General features: G+C 44.2%; 1 protein-coding gene and 1 pseudogene across 3 annotated transcripts in view; one reads left to right on the top strand and one right to left on the bottom strand.

Annotated features, from left to right (window-relative positions):
* The first annotated feature begins 1,349 nt into the window (after nucleotides 1–1,349).
* The window catches only part of PTPN9 (protein tyrosine phosphatase non-receptor type 9), a 101,105-nt gene continuing 75,117 nt past the window's right edge, over nucleotides 1,350–27,337 (top strand). Inside the window, exons 1-2 of one of the 3 annotated variants that reach the window (XM_064382757.1) lie at nucleotides 8,493–8,536; nucleotides 9,088–9,304. In XM_064382757.1, the coding sequence (XP_064238827.1) occupies nucleotides 9,176–9,304 (129 nt within the window). In that variant the 5' untranslated portion in view covers nucleotides 8,493–8,536; nucleotides 9,088–9,175. Of the gene's footprint in view, nucleotides 1,415–8,492; nucleotides 8,537–8,613; nucleotides 9,305–27,337 lie in introns of those variants that run through there. The other 2 variants (XM_012457647.2, XM_064382749.1) reach the window with 2 other exon arrangements.
* On the bottom strand, nucleotides 24,095–24,172 carry LOC135277262 (U4 spliceosomal RNA; annotated as a pseudogene).

Genomic DNA, 27,337 nt, shown 5'->3' with positions numbered 1-27,337 from the left:
GCTTCAGCCTTGGAACTAGTTGTGGACTTCTTTGGGTCTTTGGAATATTTATCTTTGGCTTGGAATAATGCAACATACCAAATCCAGCCTTGCCTTCCCTATGTCCCTCTTCGTCCCCACATGACTCCAAGGCTGTACCCCGATCCTGAACCCTTTGCTGCACTTGCCCTAGTGAAAATCAAAGGTCTGCAAAGGCTGCGTCATTCCTGAATGAGGTACGGAGTCGGATGTCGTTTCTGTGGGGAATTAAAATTAGCTACACTGGAAATGAATTACAGGATACAGCGAGTAAGGAGGGAGAGAGAGGGAGGCAGATGAGATTCCTTCCACCTGAACATCCTGGCCTGGCAGGCAACCTTTCCAGGGTCTTTCAGGCTGCAAGCGACAAATAGATGAGGATTGTGGGTTTCTCATGCGTAGGTGGCCGCGCAAGTTAACCCCAGGAGTGGTGCCAGTCAGCAATTTGCAAACGAATGTATTCTCCTCCTCCTCCGAGGATCTAAGCCTCACGAAACACGCTCTTCCTTTTTGTCCCTCCCGCAGTCGAGTCGCCTTCCGTCCAGTCCGGGTCCCCTCCCCTCCCGGGTCCCCTCCCCCTCCCGGTCCCCATCCCCCGCCCGGGCTCCTCTCTGTCTCCCCCTCCCGGACGGCGTCCTAGCTCTGCCGGGCCGTACTCGCCGCCCGCTTGTGAATGAGACGCTCAGTTTCTCAATGGAGCCGCGGGGGGCTCAGGCGGCCGCAGGGCGGCCGCAGCGTTGGCCTTGAGCCAGGAGGGGGGCGCGTTTCCCTCGCTCCCTCCCCGCTCCCCCCATCTCGCTGCGGCCGCCCGCGAGGAGCTGGGCTGAGGCCGCCGCGCAAGTCGCAGGGCCAGCGTCCGCGAGGACGGCCCGGCTGGGCGGCCCCCAAGCGCCGTGGCGCTGTGGAGGAGCGGGAGCACGGCCGAGGAAGCGGGACGCCGACGGGGCCGGCGGCCTTCGGGAAATTTCCGCCTACCCTTCGCTCCCGGCTCTAAAAGTTCCTGATTTCCGATTTCCTTTTAAATCCCGAGCGGCTGTTAGCTCTTCGCCTGCACTTTTTCTCCCCGGGGAGATAGGGAGGAGTGTGAGGAAAGGAGCGAATAATATAAAAAAGGATTTCCTCCCGGAAGAGAGAGGCAATTCGGGGAGATTTTTCCTAGGGAAGCTGAAGCGGCGTTTGCGGCCGCCGCGGGCGCCGGGCCCTGCCGGCCCCACCATGCGCGAGCCGGCCCTGGGCTGCTGAGGCGCGGGGACGCGGAAGCGGAGGTCGAGCGCGCCGGGCTCCCGCGCTCGCGAGCAAGTCCTGTCCGCCGGGCGGCGGCGGCAGCAGGGGAATGGAGCCCGCGACCGCGCCCCGGCCCGACATGGCGCCGGAGCTGACCCCGGAGGAGGAGCAGGTAAGCGGGTCCGAGGCCGCCGCGGTGGGTGTGTCCGGGCCCCCGAGGCCTACGCCAGCCTCTGCCTCCCCAGCCCCGGCTTTTCACAGTCCCCAGGCCCGCAGCGCCCCCGCTCCTGTGCCCGGCCCGCGGGCCTCCCCCACCGGCGACCGCGCCCCAGGCCTCCACCCCGTCGTCGGGGGACCCGCGGGACCCTGCTCCCGCCCCCGCCGCTTCTGTCCCCGAGGCTGACGGGCCTCCTACGGTCCCCTCCGCACCCCTCCCCCCATTCCAGGGGCAAAGTTCCTTGGATCCACGGGCCGCCTTCCCGGGGTTTGCAGAACCGCTACTTGCTCCTGGCCCTTCCACCCCCTCGTAAATGTTTTCCGTGAGGGTTTGTGGCTTTTGAAGGGCAGGAAAAGCCCCATTTTGGGGGGTGCTTCCTGTGGGGATTATCTCCCTTCTCGAGGAGGGGCTGAGAGTACTGTGTGCATAGATGCCCTAGTTTTTCAGAGGCGCCTCTTAGGTTTCTCGGGCCCACCTGGGCAGGTTCTGGAAGATCCAGCCCTTCTTGTCCTCCTCAAGTCCCTGGCCGCGACCTCCTTATTCAGCTATCGCAGACGGGGCGCATCTCCTCACCCCCCTTCCCTACCCTTGTCTCATCTGACTGTCTCCATCTTTCTGAAGCTTACATTGAGTTCTGTTGTTCCTTAAAAGCCTATGACCTTTAGTTTTCAGAAGAAAGTGGTTTGCTATTTCATTTTGGGGGCCTTGTGACTTTCCCTCCCGCATATTCCAGCTGCGGGGACAGGGACCACTCCTGAGGAAAATGGGAAGGTCTGTTAGCTTAGATTGGGATCCCTACGGGCTTTTCTCTGCCTCTTCCTTGGCACTGCCCATACCCCGCCATAGCTATGCTCGAATATAGCCATAGTCTGATTCCACGTTATAAATAAAAAAATTAAAATAAACATGAAAAAAGAAAAAAGCGAGCCATGCTGGCAACCCATTTCAAGCTCTACAGCCCTTGTTTCCGAGGCCCACATCCGCTAGCACAGCCTCCAGTGCAAAGACAATCTAGTTTAACAAACTATTATTGGCTAATGGGCTTGTTGACCTGATTTTTAAAAGTCCTTGTCTTTTCTCCTCATTTGTGGGGATGACATTTTCAATATTTGGCCTCAGGCCACGGTTTCGCGTTTCGACACCTGGTGATAAAATCAGTATGGGCAAAAATTTTTTTAAAGAATTCTGCTGTGTACAAGCAGGGGCAATGAATGTCCTGGTAACTGCAGTTAATAAAATGCTAGTCAGACCCTAGTGCAAGCAGGTGGCCAAGGAACCCATCCTGCCAGAATTGGGAAGTACTTCAGTAGTAACATAGGACGTGTTGGCTGATTTTAAAGGGACTCTTTCTTTCATACTTTTTCTTGGGTCAGTCAGATTTCTGTTTCTAAGACTTAAAAGCATCAGTATTCTATGCAAATGGCATCTGGTTGCAAATTTGAAAACTTTAGTTTTCAAATGTCAATACTATCAATAATATTTACCAGGAAAAGTAAATGTGAAAGTATTGATAGTATTGACATAGTGTTGGCTTTACTCTGTATATAGTGCGTACACATATATACAGGTATGTTGTTTAGTAAAAACCTTATCTTTTACACTCAAGTGAATGTGATGGGCGTGAACAAGGACTAGGATGGAAACAGCAAAATATTTATTAAAGCCAAGAGATTATGTGTGTGTGTTTTTAAAAATCTTATCTCTTTTTTCTACAAAATATTATTTTACAAGCATTTCTAAATGTTGAAACATAAACAAAAGCAGCATAGTTATAATTATGGTAATGCCTGCCTGGTGTTATCATATTTTAGTTCAATATCACGTGAGTACTCTTTTTTTTTTGAGACGGAGTCTCGCTCTGTCATCCAGGCTGGAGTGCAATGGCGTGATCTCGGCTTACTGCAACCTCTGCCTCCCAGGTTCAAGAGATTCTCTTGTCTCAGCCCCCTGAGTAGCTGGGATTACAGGCACGCGCCACCATGCCTGGCTAATTTTTGTATTTTTAGTAGAGATGGGGTTTCACCATGTTGGTCAGGCTGGTTTGGAGCTCCTGACCTCGTGATCCACCCACCTTCGCCTCCCAAAGTGCTGGGATTACAGGCGTGAGCTACTGTGCCTGGCCAAGAGTATCTTAACTATTTTAAGAGTTCTTAAAAAAAAAAAAAATTTTTTTTTTCGAGACAGAGTTTTTGCTCTGTTGCCCAGGCTGGAGTGCAATGGTGCGATCTCAGCTCACTGCAACTTCTGCCTCCTGTGTTCAAGCGAGTCTCCTGCCTCAGCCTCTCGAGTAGCTGGGATTATAGATGCTCGCCACCATACCTGGCTACTTTTTTTATTTTTAGTAGAAACAAGATTTCACCTCATTGAATTTGGCCAGGCTGGTCTCAAACTCTTGACCTCAGATGGTCTGCCCACCTCGGCTTCCTATAAAGTGCTGGGATCATGGGCGTGAGCCTCTGCACCCGGACAAGAGTGCTCTTAAAAGAGTTTTTTTTTTTTTTTTTTTTTTTTTTAAGACGGAGTTTTGCTCTTGTTACCCAGGCTGGAGTGCAATGCGCGATCTCCGCTTACCGCAACCTCCGCCTCCTGGGTTCAGGCAATTCTGCTTCAGCCTCCTGAGGAGCTGGGATTACAGGCACGCGCCACCATGCCCAGCTAATTTTTTGTACTTTTAGTAGAGTCGGGGTTTCACCATGTTGACCAGGATGGTCTCGATCTCTTGACCTCGTGATCCACCCGCCTCGGCCTCCCAAAGTGCTGGGATTACAGGTGTGAGCCACCGCGCCCGGCTCATTTTTTTTTAATATTTAAATTAAACAGCAGCAAATAAGTGTTAGCCTTATCAAAGTAGTCCTCATGGGAAATGACACATTCATTCCATAATGCTGCCCTATTGCGCAAACCAATTTTAACATTCATTTGGTGTTGATTTCAAAGCTTGTGGCAGATTCTTTGAAATTTCTTCAGGGTGGACAAATCCTTGTACTTTTGAGAGTCAGTCTGATTTCTGTAAGTAGCAAAAAATCTTTTAGAGCCTTATTTAAAGTAGAGGATCAAACTGGGTTTACACATTTTCATGCAAAGGTGTAGTGGACTTACTCCCTTTTTGGCCTGTGTGAACAGTCTTGAAGACATTTCTGAAGCAGAATACCTCCTGAGTGATATCTCCTTCTGTACAGTCATATGAATCAGAAACCCAGAAGTCTTCGACACTGCTGTCCCTCTGCCCTTGTATACAATACAGTGTTAGATTTTCCTGAATATCTCTTGAATTCATTCGCTTCCTTCTACCATGGCTGCCATCACCCTAGTCCAAGTTACTGTCCTGACAGGACTTTTGTTTTACACCTGATCCATCTGTACTCCAGAATGCAGAAGCCAGAGTCCTATTGAAAATCTGATTTCATCTTCCCCTCAGCCTGCCTGCCCCGAAAAGAAGTATTCAAAAAACCTTTAGTGGCTTGTTTTTTGTTTGTTTGTTTGTTTGTTTGTTTGTTTGTTTGTTTTGAGACAGGGTCTCACTTTGTCACCCAGGCTGGAGTCCAGTTAATCATGGCTCATTACAGCGTTGACCTCCTGGGTTCAAGCAGTCCTCCTGCCTTAGCCTCCCAGAGCCTTAGGATTGCAGGCCTCATCATTGCTCTTGAGATCAAATTATAACTTTTTTTTTTTTTTTGAGACCGAGTTTCACTCTTGTTGCCCAGGCTGGAGTGCTATGGTGAGATCTCAGCTCACTACAGCCTCCACCTGCCAGGTTCAAGCGAGTCTCCTGCCTCAGCCTCCTGAGTAGCTGGGATTACAGGCATGTGCCACCACGCTTGGCTAATTTTGTATTTTTAGTAGAGAAGGGGTTTCTCCACGTTGGTTAGGCTGGTCTTGAAGTCCCGACCTCAGGTGACCTGCCCACCTCAGCCTCCCAAAGTGCTGGGATCACAGGTGTGAGCCAACACGCCTGGCCCCAAATCACAACTTTTGAATGTAGGCTATATATCTAGGCCCTTGTGCAGCCTAGGCCCTAGCTAATTCTCACACTTGTCTCTGCTCCATGCACACTGGCCTTATAGTCCTGCGTTCTTGCCATTTTTCTTCTTGCTTACAGGATCTTTGCAGGAGCTGCTTTCCTCCATCTGGGAACACCTCCCTTTGTTAACTCCCTCGTCATCCTTCAGCTCTCAGGTTTCCTTGATTTCAGTTAGATTAGATTCTAACCTAATAGGTTCTCAGAGCACCATTTACTTGTCCTTCACATCACTTATCACAAGTTAACACTTATTTGTGTGATTACATGACTTCAAGCAAGCTCTATGTGGGTTGGGACTATTTTTGCTTTTGCTCCCCATCATATGTACATTGTCTACCATAATGACTGATGTAATGACTGGCACTTAAAGAATGCAGAATGAATGAAGTGTAGCTGTACTCCTGATTTGTATACAGACAAGCATCATCTTCTTCAGAGTGGCTTATAAAAATAAGGACATTGCACAGTTTGATTTTTTTTCCCCTTCAAATGGCAATATATACTTTGATTTATATGCGGTACATGGGTTGATACAGTTTTTGAAAATTATGATTACTTCTTAGTCTCATTTTCTGTCTAGGCATGTGTTGAACTGATACAAATCCTCATTTGTAACTTTGATGTTTCTTGTTTTTTCAGCTCCTTAATAATTATAAAGCCTACAATTGGGCTACAAGGACATATATGATGTTCTTGCCTTTAAGAAGCTTATATGAGTAACAGTCATAACAATATCTTGTCTTAACTCCTGTTTTGAGTCAGGTTCTGTGGTGGACATTTCACATGAAATTAATCCTCCCTCCCAAAATTGGAATTACTACCCTCACTTTGCAAAAGGGAAGGAAATTGCCCAAGGTCGTAGTTAGCAAGTGCTGGAGCCATGATTTCCACCCAGGTCTAGGTTTTCTGCCTTCACTGCCAGTGTTTACTCTATTACACTCCTTCCCAAGAAGCCATTAGCCAATTTACTTAGATGCCTAAGTGGGTATAAAATAGCTAATATTTTTTGGGTTTTGGTATTGATATATGTGTTTGGTTTTGGTAAAGCTTCTTAAAATATAGTTTGAAAAGTACAGACAAAGGAAAAGATTTAGAAAACCTTTACTCACCTATATATTGCCAGCAGAAATATATTGTATACTCTGTACAAGAAATTATGTTGAAATTACTCTTGGGAAAAAATTTGTTCCTTAAAACAGAGTTGGAAACTCTCCATTTCAAGGTGTGGTAACATTTTTTAAAAATTTTATTTTCTTTGTATCTTCTTTTTCTTTTGCACAAGAAGGCTAACTATTCTTAGAGCCAAATATGAAGAATATTATCTCTTCAAATTGTAAAAACTAAGATTTTTTTGTGTCACTAATATATTCCCTTTTTCCCTTTTTGATATATACAAATGCAAAAGCCTTTTTTTTTTTTTTTTCTGGGACACAGAGAGGGGAACAACATATACCAGGGCCTGTTGGGGGTGGGGGGTAAGGGGCGGGAACTTAGAGGATGGGTCAATAGGTGCAGTGAACCACCATGGCACATGTATACCTATGTAACAAACCTGCACGTTCTGCACATGTGTCCCATGTAGTTTTTTTTTTTTAAGAAATAAAGAAAAAGAAAAATTTTCTTATGTAATATCAGTTGGCCTGTCTTCAAGCTGATTCCTTCTTTTTTTTTTTCTTTTGAAGAAAAAAGAAAGAAAGAGAGAAAAAATAAAAGAATGAAGAAGAGGAAGAAAAAGGAAGAGAAAGAGGGAGAGAGAATGGGAGTATTGCTTTATTGCCCAGGCTAGAATGCAGTCTAAAAATGGGAACTGAAAACCTCTTTTATGCCGATAATTGTGCTTAACAATGGAGACAGGAAGGAATAAGGGAAGAAAATAACAAACAAGCAGCCAACCAATATTTCATTTAAACCTATGAAATGCTATGCAGTTACTGAGGAGTGATTTACTTCCAATTATGTAGTCACTTTTGGAATAGGTGTGATATGGTACTGATAAGAATATATGTTTTCTGTATTTGAAGTGGAGAGTTCTATAAATGTTTATCAAGTTTACTTGTTCCGGGTCTGAGTTCAAGTCCTGAATATCCGTCAATTTTCTATTTCGTTGATCAGTCTAATATTGACAATGTGATGTTACAGTCTCCCACCATTATTGTGTGGGAGGCCAAGTCTCTTTATAAGTCATTAAGAACTTGTCTTATGTATCTGGGTGCTCCTGTATTGGGTACGTATATTTAGGATCGTTAGCTCTTCTTGTTGCATTGATCCTTTTATCATTATGTGATGTCCTTCTTTGCCTCTTTTGATCTTTGTTGCTTTAAAGTCTATTTTATCAGAGGTGAGAATTGCAACTCCTGCTTTTTATTTATTTATGTTTGCGCTCAGTTTGGTTGGTAAATCTTCCTCTGTCCCTTTGTTTTGAGTCTTTGTGTATCGTTACATGTGAGATGGGTCTGGATACAGTGTACTGATGGGTTTTGGCTTTTTATCCAGTTTAATAATATATATGAGTTTAATACTGCCATTTGATGCTAGCTGGATATATTTTTGGAAAGGCTGATACTGGTTGCTCCTTTATACATATAGTGCTTCTTTCAGAAGCTTCTGCAAAGCAGGCCTGGTGATGGTGAAATCTCTAAGTACTTGCTTGTTTGCAAAAGATTTTATTTTTACTTTGCTTTTGAAGCTCAGTTTGGCTGGGTATGAAATTCTGGGTTGAAAGTTCTTTTCTTTAAGGATGTTGAATATTGGCCCCCACTCTTTTCTGGCTTGTAGGGTTTCTGCTGAGAGATCTGCTGTAAGTCTGATAGGCTTCCCTTTATGGGTAACCTGACCTTTCTCTCTGGCTGCTCTTAGTATTTTCTCCTTCATTTCAGCCCTAATGAATCTGATGATTATGTGGCTTGGGGTTGGTCTTCTCGAGGAATATCTTTGTGGTGTTCTCTGTATTACCTGGAGTTGAATATTGTCTTGTCTTACTAGGTTGGGAAAGTTTTCCTGAAAAATCTCCTGAAGAGTATTTTCCAACTTGGATTCATTCTCTTCGTCACATTCAGGTACACCTATCAAACGTAGATTAGGTCTTTTCACATAGTCCCATATTTCTTGGAGACTTTGCTCATTCCTTTTTATCCTTTTTTCTCTAATCTTGACTTCTCGTTTTATTTCGTTAAGTTGGTCTTCGAACTCTGATATCCTTTCTTCTGCTTGATCAATTCGACCGTTAAAACTTGTGCATACTTCACGAAGTTCTCCTGTTGTGTCTTTCAGCTCCATTAATTCACCCATATTCCTCTCCAAATTGTCTATTCTCATTAGCATTTCATCAAACCTTTTTTCAGAGTTCTTAGTTTCCTTGCATTGGGTTAGAACAAATTCTTTTAATTCACAGAAGTTTCTTATCATCCACCTTCTGAAGCCTACTTCTGTTAATGGAACGCACTGGTTCTCCATCAGGGCTTGTTCCGTTGCTGATGAGGAACTGTGATCCCCTGTAGAGGGAGAGGCATTCTGATTTTGGGTATTCTCAGCCTTTTTACGCTGGTTTCTTCCCATCATTGTAAATTTATCCACCTGTCGTCTTTGTGATTATCAACTTTCAAATTAGGTTTCTGAGTGGACGTCCAACTTGTTGATTCCCAGCACTGAAATCTGAGCAATCCACTGTGCCGGCCAAAACAGCGGTGTTAAGATTGATGGTGCTTTTCTGCCCGGGAATCTGCCAAAAGGGGACCCAGTCCCTCTCACTCTACACCAAGAACTGCCGCGCCGGCCACAAGAGTCGTGCTGATGACCTGTGGAGCTCCTCCGCTGGGAATCTCCTGGTCCGTGAGCAGCAAAAATTTGTCTGAAAGTGTGGCGTCCTCTCGTTCCCTGCACTTTCACTGGGAGCTACATTCCTGAGCTGCTAGTGGTCAGCCATCTTGGATCCTTTTTTTTTTTTTTTTTGGAGACAGAGTTTTTGCTCTGTTGCCCAGGCTGGAGCAAAGTCTCAGTTCACTGCAACCTCCACTTTCCAGATTCTCCCGCCTCAGCCTCCTGAGTAGCTAGGACTACAGGCATGCACCATCACACCCAGCTAATTTTTGTATTTTCTTTATAGTAGAGATGGGGTTTCGCCATCTTGGCTAGGCTGATCTCCAACTCCTGACCTCAAGTGATTAACCCACCTTGGCCTCCCAAAGTGCTGGGATTACAGGTGTGAACCACCACACCCAGCCATAAAAACCTTTTTTTTTTTTTTGAGACGGAGTCTCACTCTTGTTGCTCAAGCTGGAGTGCGATGTCATGATCTCGGCTCATCACAACCTCCGCCTGCCAGGTTCAAGCGATTCTCCTGGCTCAGCCTCCCAAGTAGCTGGGATTACAGGTGCTTGCTGCCACGCCCGGCTAATTTTTTGTATTTTTAGTAGAGATGGGGTTTCACTATGTTGGCCAGGTTGGTCTTGAACTCCTGACCTCAGGTGATCCACCTGCCTCAGCCTCCCAAAGTGCTGGGATTACAGGTGTGAGCCACCGTGTTCGGCCAAAAGCCTTTCTTAATGGGCTGGCAGTTTGGCAGTTTGAAGGACAATTTCTACATATAAGTATTAATCTTCATTCTCATTATGTTATAAGGTTTTTTTTGAGACAGAGTCTTGTCGACCAGGCTAGAGTGCAGTGGCGCAATCTCAGCTCACTGCAACCTCCGCCTCCCGGGTTCAAGCAATTCTCATGCCTTGGCCTCCCAAGTAGCTGGGATTACAGGTGCCTGCCACCACGCTCAGCTAATTTTTGTATTTTTAGAAGAGACAGGGTTTCACCATGTTGGCCAAGCTGGTCTCAAACTCCTGACCTCAGGTTATCCTCTTACCTCGGCCTCCCAAAGTGCTGGGATCACAAGTGTGAGCCATGGGGCCCAGCCATCTCTTTATATTCTTATTTGAAACCAAAGATAGTTTTATACATATAGTATTTCTTTCATATTAAAACAATTTATGATTATTTAGTTTAAAGTTGCTGCAACAAAAAATTTTATATTTTCACAGCCTCTAAATAAAATTTTTTTTCTTTTTCTTTTTTTTTTTTTAAATAAGACGGGGTTTCACCATGTTGGTCAGGCTGGTCTTGAACTCCCAACCTCAGGTGATCCACCCGCCTTGGCCTCCAAAGTGCTTGGATTACAGGCATGAGCCACCACACCCAGCCAATAAAATTTTTATTTTTAAAATTAGTTTTATTATTTTTTAAATAAGAGAGACAAGGTCTCACTGTGTTGCCCAGGCTGGTCTTGAACTCCAGGGCTCAAACAATCCACCTTGGCCTCCCAAAATGCTGGGATTATAGGTACAAGCCACCATGCCCAGCCTGAAAATTCTTTTTTTGTTTTGTTTTGTTTCTATTTTTATTTTATGTTTTTTCTTCTGAAAATTCTTATTTTAAAGTTTATGTTATTTGGACCTTATAGTATTTGAGGAGGAATAAGGAAATGCATGTGGAGAACTTAGCCTGGTGTTTATACTTAGCAGTCAGTAAAGTTAGCCATTATTATGATATTCATAATTTTTTTTTTTTTGAGACTGAGTCTCGCTCTATTGCCCAGGCTGGAGTGCAGTGGTGCCATCTTGGCTCACTGCAACCTCCGCCTCCCAGGTTCAAGTGATTCTCATGCCTTAGCCTCTGAATTAGCTGGGATTACAGGTGCCCACCACCAGGCCTGGCTAATTTTTATATTTTTAGTAGAGACGGGGTTCCACCATGTTGGCCAGGTTTGTCTCAGACTCCTGACTTGAGGTAATCCACCCACCTCAGCCTCCCAAAGTGCTGGGATTACAGGCATGAGCCACTGTGCCCCTCCTCATCGTTTTTCAGTAGTGAAAAATTTTTAGAATCACGTTAGCTTAAGCCTATTACAAAGGAAAAAAATACTCGTATCCATCCTGGGGACCATCACCTAGTAGAGGTTCTTACGAATTCCAGAAAATTATTATCTTGCATTTTTATAGTGTAGTTTTCAAAAGCCTATTCTAATCGTATGCTATGGTTTTTGCTTTTTTGTTTTTGGAGACAGGGTCTTACTCTGTCACCCAGGCTGGAGTGCCGTGGCATGATCATAAGCTCACTGCAGCCTTGACCTCCCAGCCTCAGGTGATCCTTCCACCTCAAACTCTCATGTTCCTGGGACTACAGGCATGTTATCACACCTGACCAATTTTTAAATATTTTTTGCTCAAGCATTCCTCTACCTTGGCCTCCCAAAATGCTGGAATTACAGGCGTAAGCCATTGTGCCCAGCCTGATTTGTAATTTTATAATGGAATTTTTTAAAGCTAAAAATTTAACTGTTTTACTGTTGACTTCAGAGATTTTTGGCATTTTTCTCAAGGATAAGGGTTTTCATCCCATTTCTTGTGGCCAGGAACTTCCCTTTTCCCACAGTCTTACATGTCCAGTGCTAAAAGTTATCTGTCCCCCCGGAAGTTACCATATGCCAAGGACCAAATGATTTATGATGTTTAGTTGAGGCCTTCTACAGAGACAAGGAAGTAAAGCTGAAGAACTAAATTTTCATTATTGCCTGTAGTTTATGATTTTGTAAGTAGCAATTAGGTAAAATCTCATTTGGATGTGAGAATTTTACTCTTAAAAATTTCTGAGCACATCAAGGGTCTTGGACTTCAGTTTCGTGAATATTAAGGGGCCTGGAGGTTTTCTCTAAGGAATCTGACCTAGTACTTATGAATGAATTGAAAAGACCCTCCTTTAGAAAGGAGCCAAACTTTTTTTTTTTTTTTTTTTTTGAGAAGGAGTTTTGCAGTTGTTGCCCAGGCTGGAGTACAGTGGCACGATCTCTGCTCACTGCAACCTCCGCCTCCTGGGTTCAAGCAATTCTCCAGCCTTAGCCTCCTGAGTAGCTGGGATAACAGGTGCCCACCACCATGCCCGGCTAATTTTTATTTTTTTTGTAGAGCTGGGGTTTCACTATGTTGGCTAGGCTGCTCTCGACCTCCTGACTCAGGTGATCCACCCACCTCAGCCTCCCAAAGTGCTAGGATTACAGGCATGAGCCACCTCGCCTGGCCAGGAGCTAAAGTGTTTTAAAGAGGTAAAAGTTAAGACTTATTGTGAGTACATTTGAGTTTCACTTTCTGACTTTTGTGCATTTATTGTCTTGGAAAAGATAGTAATTTTGGAATATTTTAACTTTGTTTTCTTTTCTTTTTTTTTTTTTTTTTTTTTTTTTTTTTGAGATGGAGTTTCGCTCTTGTTACCCAGGCTGGAGTGCAATGGTGCAATCTCGGCTCACCACAACCTCCGCCTCCTCGGTTCAAGCAATTCTGCCTCAGCCTCCCGAGTAGCTGGGACTACAGGCGTGCACCACCATGCCCAGCTAATTTTTGTATTTTTTAGTAGAGACGGGGTTTCACCTTGTTGACCAGGATGCTCTCGATCTCTTGACCTCGTGATCCACCCACCTCGGCCTCCCAAAATGCTGGGATTATAGCCGTGAACCACCGCGCCCAGCTTAACTTTGTTTTCTAAATATCAAGCCCCATTTTATAGCAGAGGCTGGTCCATTGCAGTGCCAAGATTAGAAGTCATAGAACTTAACTCTGATTATTTGTTCAGATACAGCCTCAACCTCTAGTGTAAGTTTTTTTTTGAGACAGAGTCTTGCTGTGTCACCCAGGCTGGAGTGCAGTGGTGTGATCTCGGCTCACTGTAACCTCCCCTTCCTGGGTTCAAGTGATTCTCCTGCCTCAGCCTCTCAAGTAGCTGGGACTACAGGCACCCAACACCATGCCCAGCTAATTTTTTTGTATTTTTAGTAGAGACGGGGTTTCACCATGTTGGCCAGACTGGTCTTGAACTCCTGACCTCATGATCTGCCCGCCTCAGCGTCCCAAAGTGTTGGGATTACAGGCGTGAGCCACTGTGCCCAGCCAATATTAGCCATTTCACTTCTTCTATCTATCATCCTGCCTTGATATATCAGACAATTGGGAGTACTTTCTTTTTCGTGATCAATCATTTTAACATTTTCCCCCTATGCACACCTCCATGCGAGATCTTGGTTGCTCTTCCTGGCCACTAAAAATAACCATCATTTTCTATTCCTATTCCTCTGAATAAAGGAAAATGTTCCTGGAAAAGGTAATTTAGCCTGTACTCTTCAGTGCTGGAGGGCTTGTAATTAGCACTTTCATATCTGATTTGGAAAAGTCCCCTTAGGAGCATAACTGAGCTTCTTAAGCATTTGGTACTTGTTCAGTGCAGGTAGGTAGGTTTATGGAATTATTCTGAAACCAGAATTTATTTCTACAATAAAGTCTGGACAGGTTGAAAGTCATCTATGACTTTAAGACTGAATGTCTGGGGATGTTCATCCATTAATTACTTTTTCATTGCTTGAACACCTAGCTAATCTTTACCTTAGCATTTATTTTGAAGTGAATCATTATTATAGATATACATCATTATTTATGATAATATGATATAATTCATTATATACATCATTATTACAATCAGTCTTTTAAAAAATGGGCTGTTAAGCTGGGCATGGTGGCTTATGCTTGTAATCCCAGCATTTTGGGAGGCCAAGGCCGGCGGATCATCTGAAGTCAGGAGTTCGAGACTAGCCTGGCCATCATGGCAAAACCCCATCTCTACTGAAAATACAAAAAAATTAGCCAGGCATGGTGGCACATGCCTGTAATTCCAGCTACTCCAGAGGCTGATACAGGAGAATCACTTGAACCCGGGAGGCAAAGGTTGCAGTGAGCCGAGATCGTGCCACTGCACTCCAGCCTGGGAGACAGAGTGAGATTCTGTTTCAGAAAAAAAGAAAAAGCATGGGTTATTTAGATTACCTACAATAATGATCATATGTTTCTGTTGCTGAGGCTGGAATGTGGTGGCAGTCATGGCTCACTGAAGCCTTGACTTCCCAGGGTCAAGTGATACTCCCAGTTTAGCCTCTTGAGTAGCTGGGACCGCAGACATGTGCAGTCATGTCCAGCTAATTTTTTTTTTTCTTATAAATAGAGATAGGACCTCACTATGTTGCCCAGGCTGGTCTGAAACTCCTGAGCCCAAGCTATCCTTCCACCTCAGCCTCCCAAAGTGCTGAGATTATAGGCATGAAGCACTGTACCCAGCCCATATATTTCTTTTCCTTTTTCTTTTCTTTTTTTTTTTTTTGAGATGGAGTCTTGCTCTGTTGCCTAGACTGGAGTGCAGTGTCACTATCTCTGCTCACTGCACCCTCCACTTCTCAGGTTCAAGCAATTCTCCTGCCTCAGCCACCCAAGTAGCTGGGACTACAGGTGATGCCACCACACCTGGGTAATTTTTTGTATTTTTAGTAGAAACGGGGTTTCACCATGTTAGCCAGGATGGTCTTGATTTCCTGATCTTGTGATCTGCCCACCTCGGCCTCCCAAAGCGTTGAGATTATAGGCGTGAGCCACAATGCCTGGCCCCATATGTTTCTTTTATAATGAAAAAAATATTTTGTGAGAAGTACTATGTGTTTTTTACACATTTTAAGATTATACTAATAAATGCTGAGATCTCAGTTTTTAATATTATTGCAAATCTGGCCTTTTTATAAACCAAAAGATTGTTTTTTTTAAAACACGGAGTTTCACCATCTTGGTCAGGTTGGTCTTGAATTCCCGACCTCAGGTGATCTGCCCACCTTGGCCTCCAAAGTGCTTGGATTACAGGCGTGAGCCACCATGCCTGGCCAAACCAAAAGATTTATAAGTAAAACCTAGGCCTTTAGGGATGTGATGGTGATGACCCTTTGGTAGAGCTCGGGAATCCCTCAGCTTCCTTTGTGGCTCTTGGTGTTTTACTTAACGTTTCTGAGTCTGTTTTGTCTTATTTCCTTAAGAAGTTTTTTTAGAGATCTGCTTAATTAAGTAAAATCCCTTGTATTTACAAAATGCTCAATAAATAGTGGTAAGTATTCTTGCTGTCTGTGATAGAGGAAACTTTTTTTTTTTTTTCAAATAAGAATAGGAAGAACCCTGGGCATGATGGCTCACGCCTGTAATCCCAGCACATTGGGAGGCCAAGGTGGGCGATCACAAGGTCACGAGTTCGAGACCAGCCTGACCAACATGATGAAACCCCGTCTGTAGTAAAAATACAAAAATTAGCAGGGTGTGGTGGCACACACCTGTAATCCTAGCTGCTCAGGCGGTTGAGGCAGGAGAATTGCTTGAAAACCCGGGAGGCGAAGGTTGTGATGAGCCAAGATTGTGCCACTGCATTCCAGCCTGGGCGACAGAGGGAGATTCAGTCTCAAAAAAAAAAAAAAATGCATAGGAAGAAAAATGAAGAGTCTGACTTTGTAGCATTGAAATAATAAAAGATTCCAAGACAGCCTAAGAATTCTAACAGTTACCATGCATGAGTAATGTGCATAGAAGAGTAGTGAGGCTACCTTAGCTCATTTTTACTTTTAAGACTTTTTGCATCATCTATTGGTTCATTGGTTTATTTCTTCTTTCTAGGTTACACATTACCTTTAGGTGCACTGGTGGTGGCAGTCTGCTTCTGCTGATTCTTTTCAGATAAAACATTAAAAGGACATCTGGCCAGGCGTGGTGGCTCAGGCCTGTAATCCAAGCACTTTGGAGGCCAAGGCGGGTGGATCACCTGAGATCGGGAGTTCAAGACCAGCCTGACCAACATGGTGAAACCTCGTCTTAAAAAAAAAAATTACAAAAATTAGCTGGGTGCGGTGGTGCACGCCTGTAGTCCCAGCTACTCTGGAGGCTGAGGCAGGAGAATTGCTTGAACTGGGGAGGTGGAGGTTGCAGTGAACCAAGGTTATGCCACTGCACTCCAGCCTGGTGACAGAGCAAGACTCCATCTCAAAAAAAAAAAAAAAGCCAAAAATAAATAAAAATTTAAAAAATTAAAAAATAAGAGGACATCCGATGATCTAAAAATGACTCGCAAATGAGTGCAAAGAATGACAGTCTGTATTATCTTCCATATCTTATTTAAGCAGCCTTTATGAACAAAATTAATCATTTCATTGTTTATCTCTGGTTCCCTATCAGGATGCTCCTCCCCTCAGAACATTTGCCAATATCTAGAAACTTCTTTAGTTGTCATGACTGTGGGAGGCGGTACTGGTATCTAGTGGGTAGAGGCCAGAAATGCTGCTAAACATCCTCTAATGCAAAGGACAGCTCCCTCAGCAAAGAGTTATCTGGTCAAAATGTCAAGAGTGCCAGAGTTGAGAAAAAATGGTTTATCTCTGAAAAATTTTGTAGTTAGGAACAGTTCGAAGTTTTCACTCTAAAGTTAAAGATAGGTGTTTGTTCAACACATTTAGTATTTTTGAAAATATTGGCCGGGCATGGTGGCTCACACCTGTAATCCCAGCACTTTGGGAGGCTGAGGTGGGTGGATCACGAGGGCAGGAGTTTGAGACCAGCCTGGCTAATATGGTGAAACCTCGTCTCTACTAAAAACACAAAAAATTAGCTGGGTATGGTGGCATGCGTCTGTAGTCTCAGCTACTTGGGAGGCTGAGGCAGGAGAATTGCTTGAACCTGGGAGGTGGAGGTTGCAGTGAGCCGAGATCTCACCACTGTACTCCAGTCTGGGCGACAGAGCAAGACTCCGTCTCAAAAAAAAAAAAAAAAAAGAAAGAAAATATATGTCACCAAATACTGATTTCAGTGATTGACTTCCATACTGAAAAGCTCTAGTCTAAAACCGATTGTTTTATAGCAGAACCATCAGAGGATAAAATGAGCCATTTCCACAGCCTTTGCAGGGGTTTTCAGAGATGGAGGGATTTTATTTAGCTTTTTAAAAAGTATTATTTCTATGTATGTATGTATTTTTATTTTTATATTTATTTATTTATTTATTTTTTGAGACGGAGCTTCGCTCTTGTTACCCAGCCTGGAGTGCAATGGCGCAATCTCGGCTCACCGCAACCTCCGCCTCCTGGGTTCAGGCAATTCTCCTGCCTCAGCCTCCTGAGTAGCTGGGACTACAGGCATGCACCACCATGCCCAGCTAATTTTTTGTATTTTATTTATTTTTTTTTTTTTTGAGACAGAGTTTCACTCTTGTTACCCAGGCTGGAGTGCAATGGCACGATCTCGGCTCACCGCAACCTCTGCCTCCTGGGTTCAGGCAATTCTCCTGCCTCAGCCTCCTGAGTAGCTGGGATTACAGGCACGCGCCACCATGCCCAGCTAATTTTTTGTATTTTTAGTAGAGACGGGGTTTCACCATGTTGACTGAGATGGTCTCGATCTCTTGGCCTCGTGATCCACCCGCCTCGGCCTCCCAAAGTGCTGGGATTACAGGCGTGAGCCACCGCGCCCGGCCGAATTTTTTGTATTTTTAATAGAGACGGGGTTTCACCATGTTGACCAGGATGGTCTTGATCTCTTGACCTCGTGATCCACGCTTCTTGGCCTCCCAAAGTGCTGGGATTACAGGCGTGACCCACCGCGCCCGGCCTATTTTTGTTTTTTTGAGATGGAGTCTTACTCTGTCACCTGGGCTGGAGTGCAGTGGTGCGATCTCGGCTCACTGCAACTTCTACCTCCCGGGTTCAAGTGTATCTCCTGCCTCAGCCTCCTGAGTAGCTAGGATTACAGGTGTCTGCCACTACGCCCAGCTAATTTTTTGTATATTTAGTAGAGGTGGTGTTTCACCGTGTTGGCCAGTCTGGTCTCAAACTCCTGACCTCGTGATTTACCCACCTTGGCCTTCCATAGTGCTGAGATTATAGGCATGAGCCACTGTGCCCGGCCTATGTATGTATGTATGTATGTATGTATGTATGTATGTATGTATTTATTTTTTGAGACAGAGTCTTGCTTTGTCGCCAGGTGCCAGGCACCAGGCTGGAGTGCAGTGGCACGATCTCAGCTCACTGTAACCTCTGCCTCTCGGGTTGAAGCAATTCTTCTGCCTCAGCCTACCAAGGAGCTGGGACTACAGGTGCATGCCACCATGCCCAGCTAATTTTTGTATTTTTTTAGGAGAGATGGGGTTTCACCATGTTGGCCACGATGGTCTTGATCTCTTGACCTCGTGATCCACCCGCCTTGGCCTCCCAAAGTGCTGGTATTACAGGCGTGAGCCACCACACCCGGCCTATTTATTTTTAATAGAGACAGGGTCTTGTTATGTTGTCCAGGCTGGTCTTGAATTCCTGGCCTCAAGGGATCCTCCCACCTTGCCCTCCCCAAGGATTAGAATTACAGCCATGAGCCACTGCACTTGAGATGGAGGTATTTTATATTACAGAATACTACTGAGCCTTGCCATGGTATGATAATGTGGTATCATTTTTATTTTTCCTTTTCAAATGTTTCTGTTTTTAAAAATTACTATTTTTGGTCAGGCGTGGTAGCTTAAGCCTGTAATTCCAACACTCTGGGAGTCTGAGGCAGGAGGATTCATTGAGCCCAGAAATTCGAGGTTACAAAGCTATAATTTTGCCACTGCAGTCCAGCCTGGGCAACAGAGTGAGACCCTGTCTCTATTAAAAACAAACAAAAAAGACTGGCTGTGTGCAGTGGTTCACACCTGTAATCACAGCACTTTGGGAGGCCAAGACGGATGGATCACAAAGTCAGGAGTTTGAGACCAGCCTGGCCAACATAGTAAAACCCCGTCTCTACCAAATATACAAAAATTAACTGGAGACAGTGGCGCACACCTGTAGCGCCAGCTACTCAGGAGGCTGAGTCAGGATAATGACTTGAACCTGGGAGGCGAAGTTGGCAGTAAGCCGAGATTGTGCCACTGCACTCCAGCCTGGGCAACAAAGCAAGACCTCATCTCAAAAAAAAAAAAAAAAAAAAAAAAAAAAGAAAAGAAGAAAACAAAAAACAAATGCCACACGTTATCACTTATAAGTGGGATCTAAACATTAAGGACACATGGACACAAGGGAACAATAGACACCTGGGTCTACTTCAGTGTGGAGCGTAAATAAAAAAAGAAAAATGCACATTTTCAAGTCCTCACCTTGATCTACTGAATCAGAAACTCCAGAGGTGGGATCCAGTAATATGTATTTTAACATCTCTAAATGCATACTCAAAGTCTGACAACCAGTGATTGAGAAAATATGTAGGATATGCTGTTGTTGATCAAGAAACCATGTAGAAGTGAATTTAGACATTCAGGTACATTTCAGAAAGGGAAGTCTTGAATTTACAACTTGGCTCAGGAACTAGGTATAGAACAAGTCTGAACTGGATGAAAGCTCCAGGAATCATTTGGTTCTGGACTAGAACTGAGCTGTTCTCTGGAAGAGAAGCAGCAAGGCAGACTTCTCAAAGACTAGCATTTCTCATGGTTTCTCTCATCTGAAGAAAGAGCAGAGCCTCTTGAGATATGGAAATGGAACCAGGATATCTGCATGGTTGGAAAGAGGGCATAGAGACACCTGATGTCCACTGCAGATGGCATTCCCTAGAGAGATGCTTGGCTTCCAAGGGAGTATTGAATGAAACAAGACACAGGCTGTTCTGATTCAGCCAGGAAAACCTGTTAATTTTGACAAGGCCATTCCATAGAGAAGTTCACCTTACTCCAGTTCTAATTGGAATTAGAACTGGGCACTGCAGTGAGGACATCCGGATTACAAGCAGCTATTTAAGACTTCATTCTTTGTGGGTTTGCAAATAGTCTCAAGTACAATAAGCTGATCAACTTGTACCATTTTATGAGCATATATAGGTTTGTTACTGAGTTTATCTGAGGGCCTTTTTGGATTTGAAAGTATTGATCTAGGCCGGGCATGGTTGCTCACACATGTAATCCCAGCACTTTAGGAGGCTGAGGCGGGAAGATCACTTGAGCCCAGGAGTTCGAGACCAGCCTGGGCAATAAACGGAGACCCCGTCTCTACAAAAAGTTTTACAGGCCAGGCACGGTGGCTCACACCTGTAATCCCAGCACTTTGGGAGGCCAAGGCAGGCAGATCACCTGAGGTTGGGTGTTCAAGACCAGCCTGACCAACATGGAGAAACCCTGTCTCTACTAAAAATACAAAATTAGCCAGGCATGGTGGTGCATGCCTGTAATCCCAGCTATTTGGTAGGTTGAGGCACGAGAATCGCTTGAACGTGGGAGGTGGTGGTTACAGTGAGCCGAGATCGCGCCATTGCAATCCAGCCTGGGCAACAAGAGCGAAACTACATCTCAAAAATTTTTTTTTTAATTAGCCAGGCATGGTAGTATGTTCCTGTAGTGTCAGCTAGTTGGGAGGCTGAGGTGGGAGGATCATATGAGCCTGGAAGGTTGAGGCTGCAGTGAGCCATGATTGTGCCTCTGCAGTACTCCAGCCTGGGTGACAGAGCGAGATTATGTCTTAAAAAAATTTAAAAAAAAAAGGATTGGTCTAGCAGGTTTGAAATGGCTAAGATGACTGACGTTGCCTAATTGTATATTCCTGACCAGCTGCATCCCTTTAAGGGAGTAATGGAGGTGTGGGTTAAGGGGACATTCAGGAAGAGTCCTAGTTTCTTGAGTATGTGGCTCAGACTCAGGATTGATTCAGTTACCTAGGGCACAGGGTTGGGTCTCAGCCTTAGGAAGAACTCGGGGGGCCAGTTAGATTTGGTGCTGATTAGCATCGAGTCTAATCTGCAGGCCAGGGCCAGATTAGCAGCAAGTCTGACATGCCACATCCTAGAATTGTGGACTAGAAGTGAACAAATCACTTCTGTCAGATTCATTTGGGGCTTTGAGACTGAGGCAAAATTGAGTGTGAGGGATGTGAATATGTTGTGGGGGGAATATGTGAACATGAACGCGTTACTGGGGCATAGAGATGGAAGCAGTTGTCAGGTAGCTTTGGTTGGATGGAGTGGAGGGAACAGAGCCAGGAAGAAAGAGGCTAGTTACTATGTTTTCAGAGCTACTAACCATTCTCATCTGTCCTGGATTGATTTTTTTTGCCGGTGACACTCTTAAAGTTTAGCACTAGGGACTAAAGATAGTATCAAGAATGAAGTCTGATAGGACTTCTTGCTTTGGACACTGTGCTTTAGTAATGGGCTCCAAATTCACAATACTTTTTGGCAGTCTTAGCAAGCTGTTGATTCATAGATTCAAGTCAACTAAGATCCCTAATTCTTTTCTTATGTACTCCTGTTAAGTTTCATCTGGTGCTTCTAAAATTGATTTACTTGCACTTTTCCTTAAATTTCATTTTGTTAGATTTAATGTGCACTACCATTTGTTGTCTTTATGTCCCAAGAACTTTACAAATATTACTTTTTATCCTGTCTTACAATTTTGTGTAGTATTACCCCCATTTTATAGATATCAAAATTAAGGTCCAGAGAAGTTAAGTAACTTGCCTGGATTCTAAAGTAAGTGACAGAATCTGGTACGCAAACCTTTGGCTACCTGACTGCAAATCCTGTTGCTTTTGAGTACCATTCTAGCCCATTGTTCCAACCAGTTTTGATCTTAGCTAAAGGCCTTCCTTCTATATGGTCAACGTGACCCAGTGACCTTGTCTAAATCTTTTATGGGACCATATCTAGTTTGCCAGTGACTCTCTTAAAGTTTAGCACTCAGAACTGAAGATAGCCTAGGTGCTTTTCAACTTTGAGGTTATGTCCCAATAAACCCATCATAAGTTGAAAATATAGTAAGTCAAAAATGCATTTAATACACCTAACCTACTGAGCATAGCTTATCCTATGATGTTCAGCTCATTTCTGAGCCTTAAACATGCTCAGAGGACTTAACATTAGCCTAGAATTAAGCAAGATCATTTAACACAAAGCTGATTTTATAATCAAGTGTTGAGTATCTCATGTAATTCATTGAATACTGAAAGTGAAAAACAAAATGGTTGTAGGGGTGTCAAAGTATAGTTTTTACTGAATGCTTATCACTTTTGCACCATTGTAAAGTTAAAAAAATTTTTTTTTTTTTTTTTTTTTTTTTTTGAGATGGAGTCTTACTCTGTCACCCAGGCTGGAGTGCAGTGGCACAATCTCAGCTCATTGCAACCTCCACCTCCCAGGCAAGTTCCAGCAATTCTTCTGCCTCAGCCTCCCCCGTAGCTGGGACTATAGGCATGTGCCACCACACCCAGCTAATTTTTATAGTTTTAGTAGAGACGGGGTTTCACCATGTTGGTCAGGCTGGTCTCAAACTCCTGACCTCAAGTGATCTGCCCACCTCAGCCTCTCAACATTCTGGGATTACAGGTATGAGCCGCCATGCCTGGCTAAATTCAAAGAATTATAAGTTAGACCATCATAAATTGGGGACCGTCTGTATTAGACATGAGGTCTGGTAAGCCTCCTTGTTTCTGATGCTATGCCTCTATGTTGTGCTCATTGCCATTAATGGGACTGGGCCAGAGACAGATGCTGAGTAAATTAATGGAAAGAGCATGGGGTGACCAGCCTGGCCAACATAGCGAAACCCCCTCTCTACTAAAAATAGAAAAATTAGCTGGGCTTGGTGACACGCGCCTGCAGTCCCAGCTACTCGGGAGGCAGAGGCAGGAGAATTGCTTGAACCCACCCAGGAGGCAGAGGTTGCAGTTAGCCGAGATCGCGCCCCTGCACTCCAGTGTGGGTGACAGAGTGAGACTCCATTTCAAAAAGAAAAAGAAAGAGCATGGGCTTTAGAGTCACTTTGTTTTGCAATCTTGGTTGTATCATGGGAAGCAGTGTGACTTGGTAAAATCCTTAACTTCCCTTGGCCTTTATTTCCTCATATTTAAAATGTCTTAATAGCCCTGGGCAGGCTGGTTGGTACATGCCTGTAGTACCAGCTACTCTGGAGGCTGAGGCAGGAGGATCCCTTGATCCCAGGAGTTTGAGGTCAGCCTGCGAGTTTGAGGTCAGCCTGCACAACAGTGAGATTTTGTCTCTGAAAAAATTTTTTTAAGTCTTAATATCCACAAATGGGCCTGTTGGAAATGTTGAATAAAACATGGATGTAAAGCACACTAAGCACTCAGTAAACATTGGTCTGTCTCCCTCCTTCCAGGCCATTTCTTTAAAATCTTAATTTTTGACCGGGCATCATGGCTCATGTCTGTAATCCCAACACTTTGGGAGGCTGAGGCAGGAAGATTGCTTGAGCCTAGTTCAAAAGCAGCTGGGCAAAACAATGACAGCCTGTCTCAACAAAAAAGAAAGAATGTAAAAAAAAAAAAAAATTTCTTTTTTTAAAATTTTATTAAATTTTCTTTTAATTCAGTCTCCATAGAGACTGTCAAAAATCACCAATGCCGACTATATTGAAAGTTGTCACAGCAGGGTATTGGGAAAAGTTTTCTTTTCTTTTTTTTTTTTTTTTTTTTTTTTTTTGAGATGGAGTTTCGCTCTTGTTACCCAGGCTGGAGTGCAATGGCGCGATCTCAGCTCACCGCAACCTCCGCCTCCTGGGTTCAGGCAATTCTCCTGCCTCAGCCTCCTGAGTAGCTGGGATTACAGGCATGTGCCACCATGCCCAGATAATTTTTTGTATTTTTAGTAGAGACGGGATTTCACCATATTGACCAGGATGGTCTCGATCTCTTGACCTCGTGATCCACCCACCTCGGCCTCCCAAAGTGCTGGGATTACAGGCGTGAGCCACCGCGCCTGGCCCCCAAGGGAAAAGTTTTCAATTAGCAATAATCTTGCCTCGGATAAACCTCATTGGCTGTGATACTGCCATTGCGCAAAGCTAAAAAAAAGAAAAATCTTTTTATTTTTTATGTCCTTTAAAATGGACTCCACCTTCCTAGTTCCTAATGTCCCACCTCACCCCTGCCATGGAGTCTTGCCCTGTTGCTCAGGCTGAAATGCAGTGGCACCATCTTGGCTCACTGCAACCTCTGCCTCCTGGATTCAAGCAATTCTCTTTCCTCAGCCTCCCAAGTAGCTGGGACTACAGGCGCATGCCACCACACCCAGCTAATTTTTTGTATTTTTTTAGTAGAGACCGGATTTCACCATGTTACCTGGGCTGGTGGTAAACTCCTGAGCTCAGGCAATCCACCTGCCTCGGCCTCCCAAAGTGCTGGGATTACAGGTGTAAGCCATCGCTCCCAGCTGAATTTTTTGTATTTTTAGTAGAGATGGGGTTTCACCGTGTTAGCCAGGATGGTCTCAATCTCCTGACCTCGTGATCCGCCTGCCTCAACCTCCCAAAGTGCTAGGATTGTAGACCTGAGCCACTGGCCTGGTTTCTAATGGATTTTTAAGGCTGTGTTTGGGTGTGATTGTCAGCAGGGCTATCATATGCCCCCTTGTGGCAGTACACTCGGTCACAGAAAGTAGTGGTTAAGAGCTACAGTTGGCCCTCTGTATCTTTGGATCCTGCATCCATGGATTCAACCAAGTGCAGGTCAAAAATATTCAGGGAAAAAAAAACTAATAAAAATAACAATACAGGCCGGGCTCAGTAGCACACGCCTGTAAACCCAGCACTTTGGGAGGCCTAGGCCGGTGGATCATGAGGTCAAGAGATCAAGAACATCCTGGCCGACATGGTGAAACCTGGTCTCTACTAAAAATACAAAAATTATCTGGGTGCCATGCTTGCCTATAATCCCAGCTACATGGGAGGCTAAAACAGGGGAATCGCTTGAACCCAGGAGGCAGAGATTGCAGTGACCTGAGATCACGCCACTGCATTCCAGCCTGGCGACAGAGTGAGACTTCATCTCAAAAAATAAATAAATAAACAAATAAAGTATATGGGAGCTGATTGCAGTGTCTCCAGCCTTAGCAACAGAATGAGACTCTCAAAAAATAAATAAATAGGCTGGGCATGGTGGTTCATGCCTGTAATCCCAGCACTTTGAGAAGCTGAGGCAGGCAGATCATGAGGTCAGAAGATAGAGACCATCCTGGCCAACATGAGGAAACCCCATCTCTACTAAAATACAAAAATTAGCAGGGCGTGGTGGTGCATGCCTGTAATCCCAGCTACTTGGGAGGCTGAGGCAGGAGAACTGCTTGTACCTAGGAGGCAGAGGATACAGTGAGCCAAGATGGTGCCACTACACTCCAACCTGGCGACAGAGCAAGACTCCGTCTCAAACAAACAAACAAATAAAGTATATGGAAGCTGATTGCAGTGTCTCGAACCTGTAATCCCACCCACTTAGGAGGCTGAGGTGGGAGGATTGCTTGAGCCCAGGAGTTTGAGGCTGCAGTGAGCTTCCATTGGGCCACTATACTCTAGCCTGGTGATAAAGCAAGACCCTGTCTCTTAAAAAAAAAAAGTATATGGGAGAATGTGCATAGATTGTATGCAAATACTATGCCATTTTATATGAAAGTTGGGCATCCACAGATTTGGTATGTAAAGGCAGTCCTGGAACAAATTCCCCACTAATACCAAGGAATTATTGCATTTTGCAGATTTCTGTGCGATTATGGGTGAGATGCCTAACCTTTTTCTGCCTCAGTTTCATCATATGTAAAATGTGGATAATAATAGTACTTGACATAAAAGATTGTTATGAGTATTAAATAAGTTGGCTGGGTGTGGTGGCTCACACCTATAATCCCAGCACTTTGGGAGGCCAGGGCGGGTGGATCATCTGAGGTCAGGAGCTCGAGACCAGCCTGACCAACATGGAGAAACCCACAAAAAAATACTTTGTATTTGTAAAAATACAAAATTAGGTGGTGCATGCCTGTAATCCTAGCTACTCGGGAGGCTGAGGCAGGAGAATTGCTTGAACCTGGGAGGCAGAGGTTGTGGTGAGCCAAGATCGCACCATTGCATTCCAGCCTGGGCAACAAGAGTGAAACTGTCTAAAAAAAAAAAAAAAAAAAAAAAAAAAAAAAAGTTAATATATGTAAAGTTCTTGGAACAGTGCCTGTCAGCTAGTGCTGTTTAGTCTTTGCTCCTATTAATATTGTAAACTATAGATAATAATGCCCATTTTGTTTATAAGAATTAAATGAGGTCGCTGGGTGCAGTGGCTCACACTTGTAATCCCAGCACTTTGGGAGGCTGAGGCAGGTGGATCATCTTAGGTCAGGAATTCAAGACCAGCCTGGCCATCATGGTGAAACCCCATCTCCACTAAAAATGCAAAAAATAGTGGGGAGTCATGGTATATGCCTGTAATCCCAGCTACTCGGGAGGCTGAGGCAGGAGAATTGCTTGAACTCGGGAGGCAGAGGTTGCATGAGCCAAGATTGCACCACTGCACTACATCCTGGGAGACAGAGCAAAACTGTCTCAAAAAAAAAACAGAATTAAATGAGGTAAGTATATCAACTACTTAACATTTTGCCAGGCAAGTATATATAACTAAGTTAATTGGCAGTCTTCCTGTCCACAAAGATCATGAAACACTCATTAAATGCCTTGCTGAAATAAAGATCTGTTCTTTGTATCAGTGCTTTTCAAACTTTATCATGCATAAAAAATTACCTGCATTCCACACCTGGATCAGCCAAAAAAAGGAGAAAAGAATTACCTGGGGGTCTTGTTAAAATGCAGATTCTGATTAAGTTGTGGGGCCCAAGATTCTGGCAGGCTCCTAGGTGACAACAGTGATGCTGGTCTGCAGACCACACCTCTGAGTATCACTCCTAGATTTTCTGTTTCTTTATTTCTCAGTTCAGTTGTATGTGTTTTTTTGTTCTTGAAAGACTTATTTTCAGTGAATTGCTTCTGGTAATCACAACTCCTCTTTCTAAAAGCTTAAAATTCATCTTTTAAAAAACAATCCATAGGCCAGGGCTAGGTGTGTGTATATGTGAAAGAGAGATGATTTGCAGAGTTTACCAAGGATTGATGTCAAGGTTGTTAGGGACTGGAAACTTTTGCAGCTCTCAGTAGATACTCCTGCTTAAAAATTAGTATCACATTTGCTCATCTCCTGA

The sequence above is a fragment of the Aotus nancymaae genome, unplaced genomic scaffold (assembly GCF_030222135.1).
Source record: "Aotus nancymaae isolate 86718 unplaced genomic scaffold, 86718_ANA_hifiasm-v0.15.2.pri h1tg000003l, whole genome shotgun sequence".
NCBI lineage: Eukaryota > Metazoa > Chordata > Mammalia > Primates > Aotidae > Aotus > Aotus nancymaae.
This window is presented reverse-complemented; position numbering and strand designations above follow the sequence as displayed.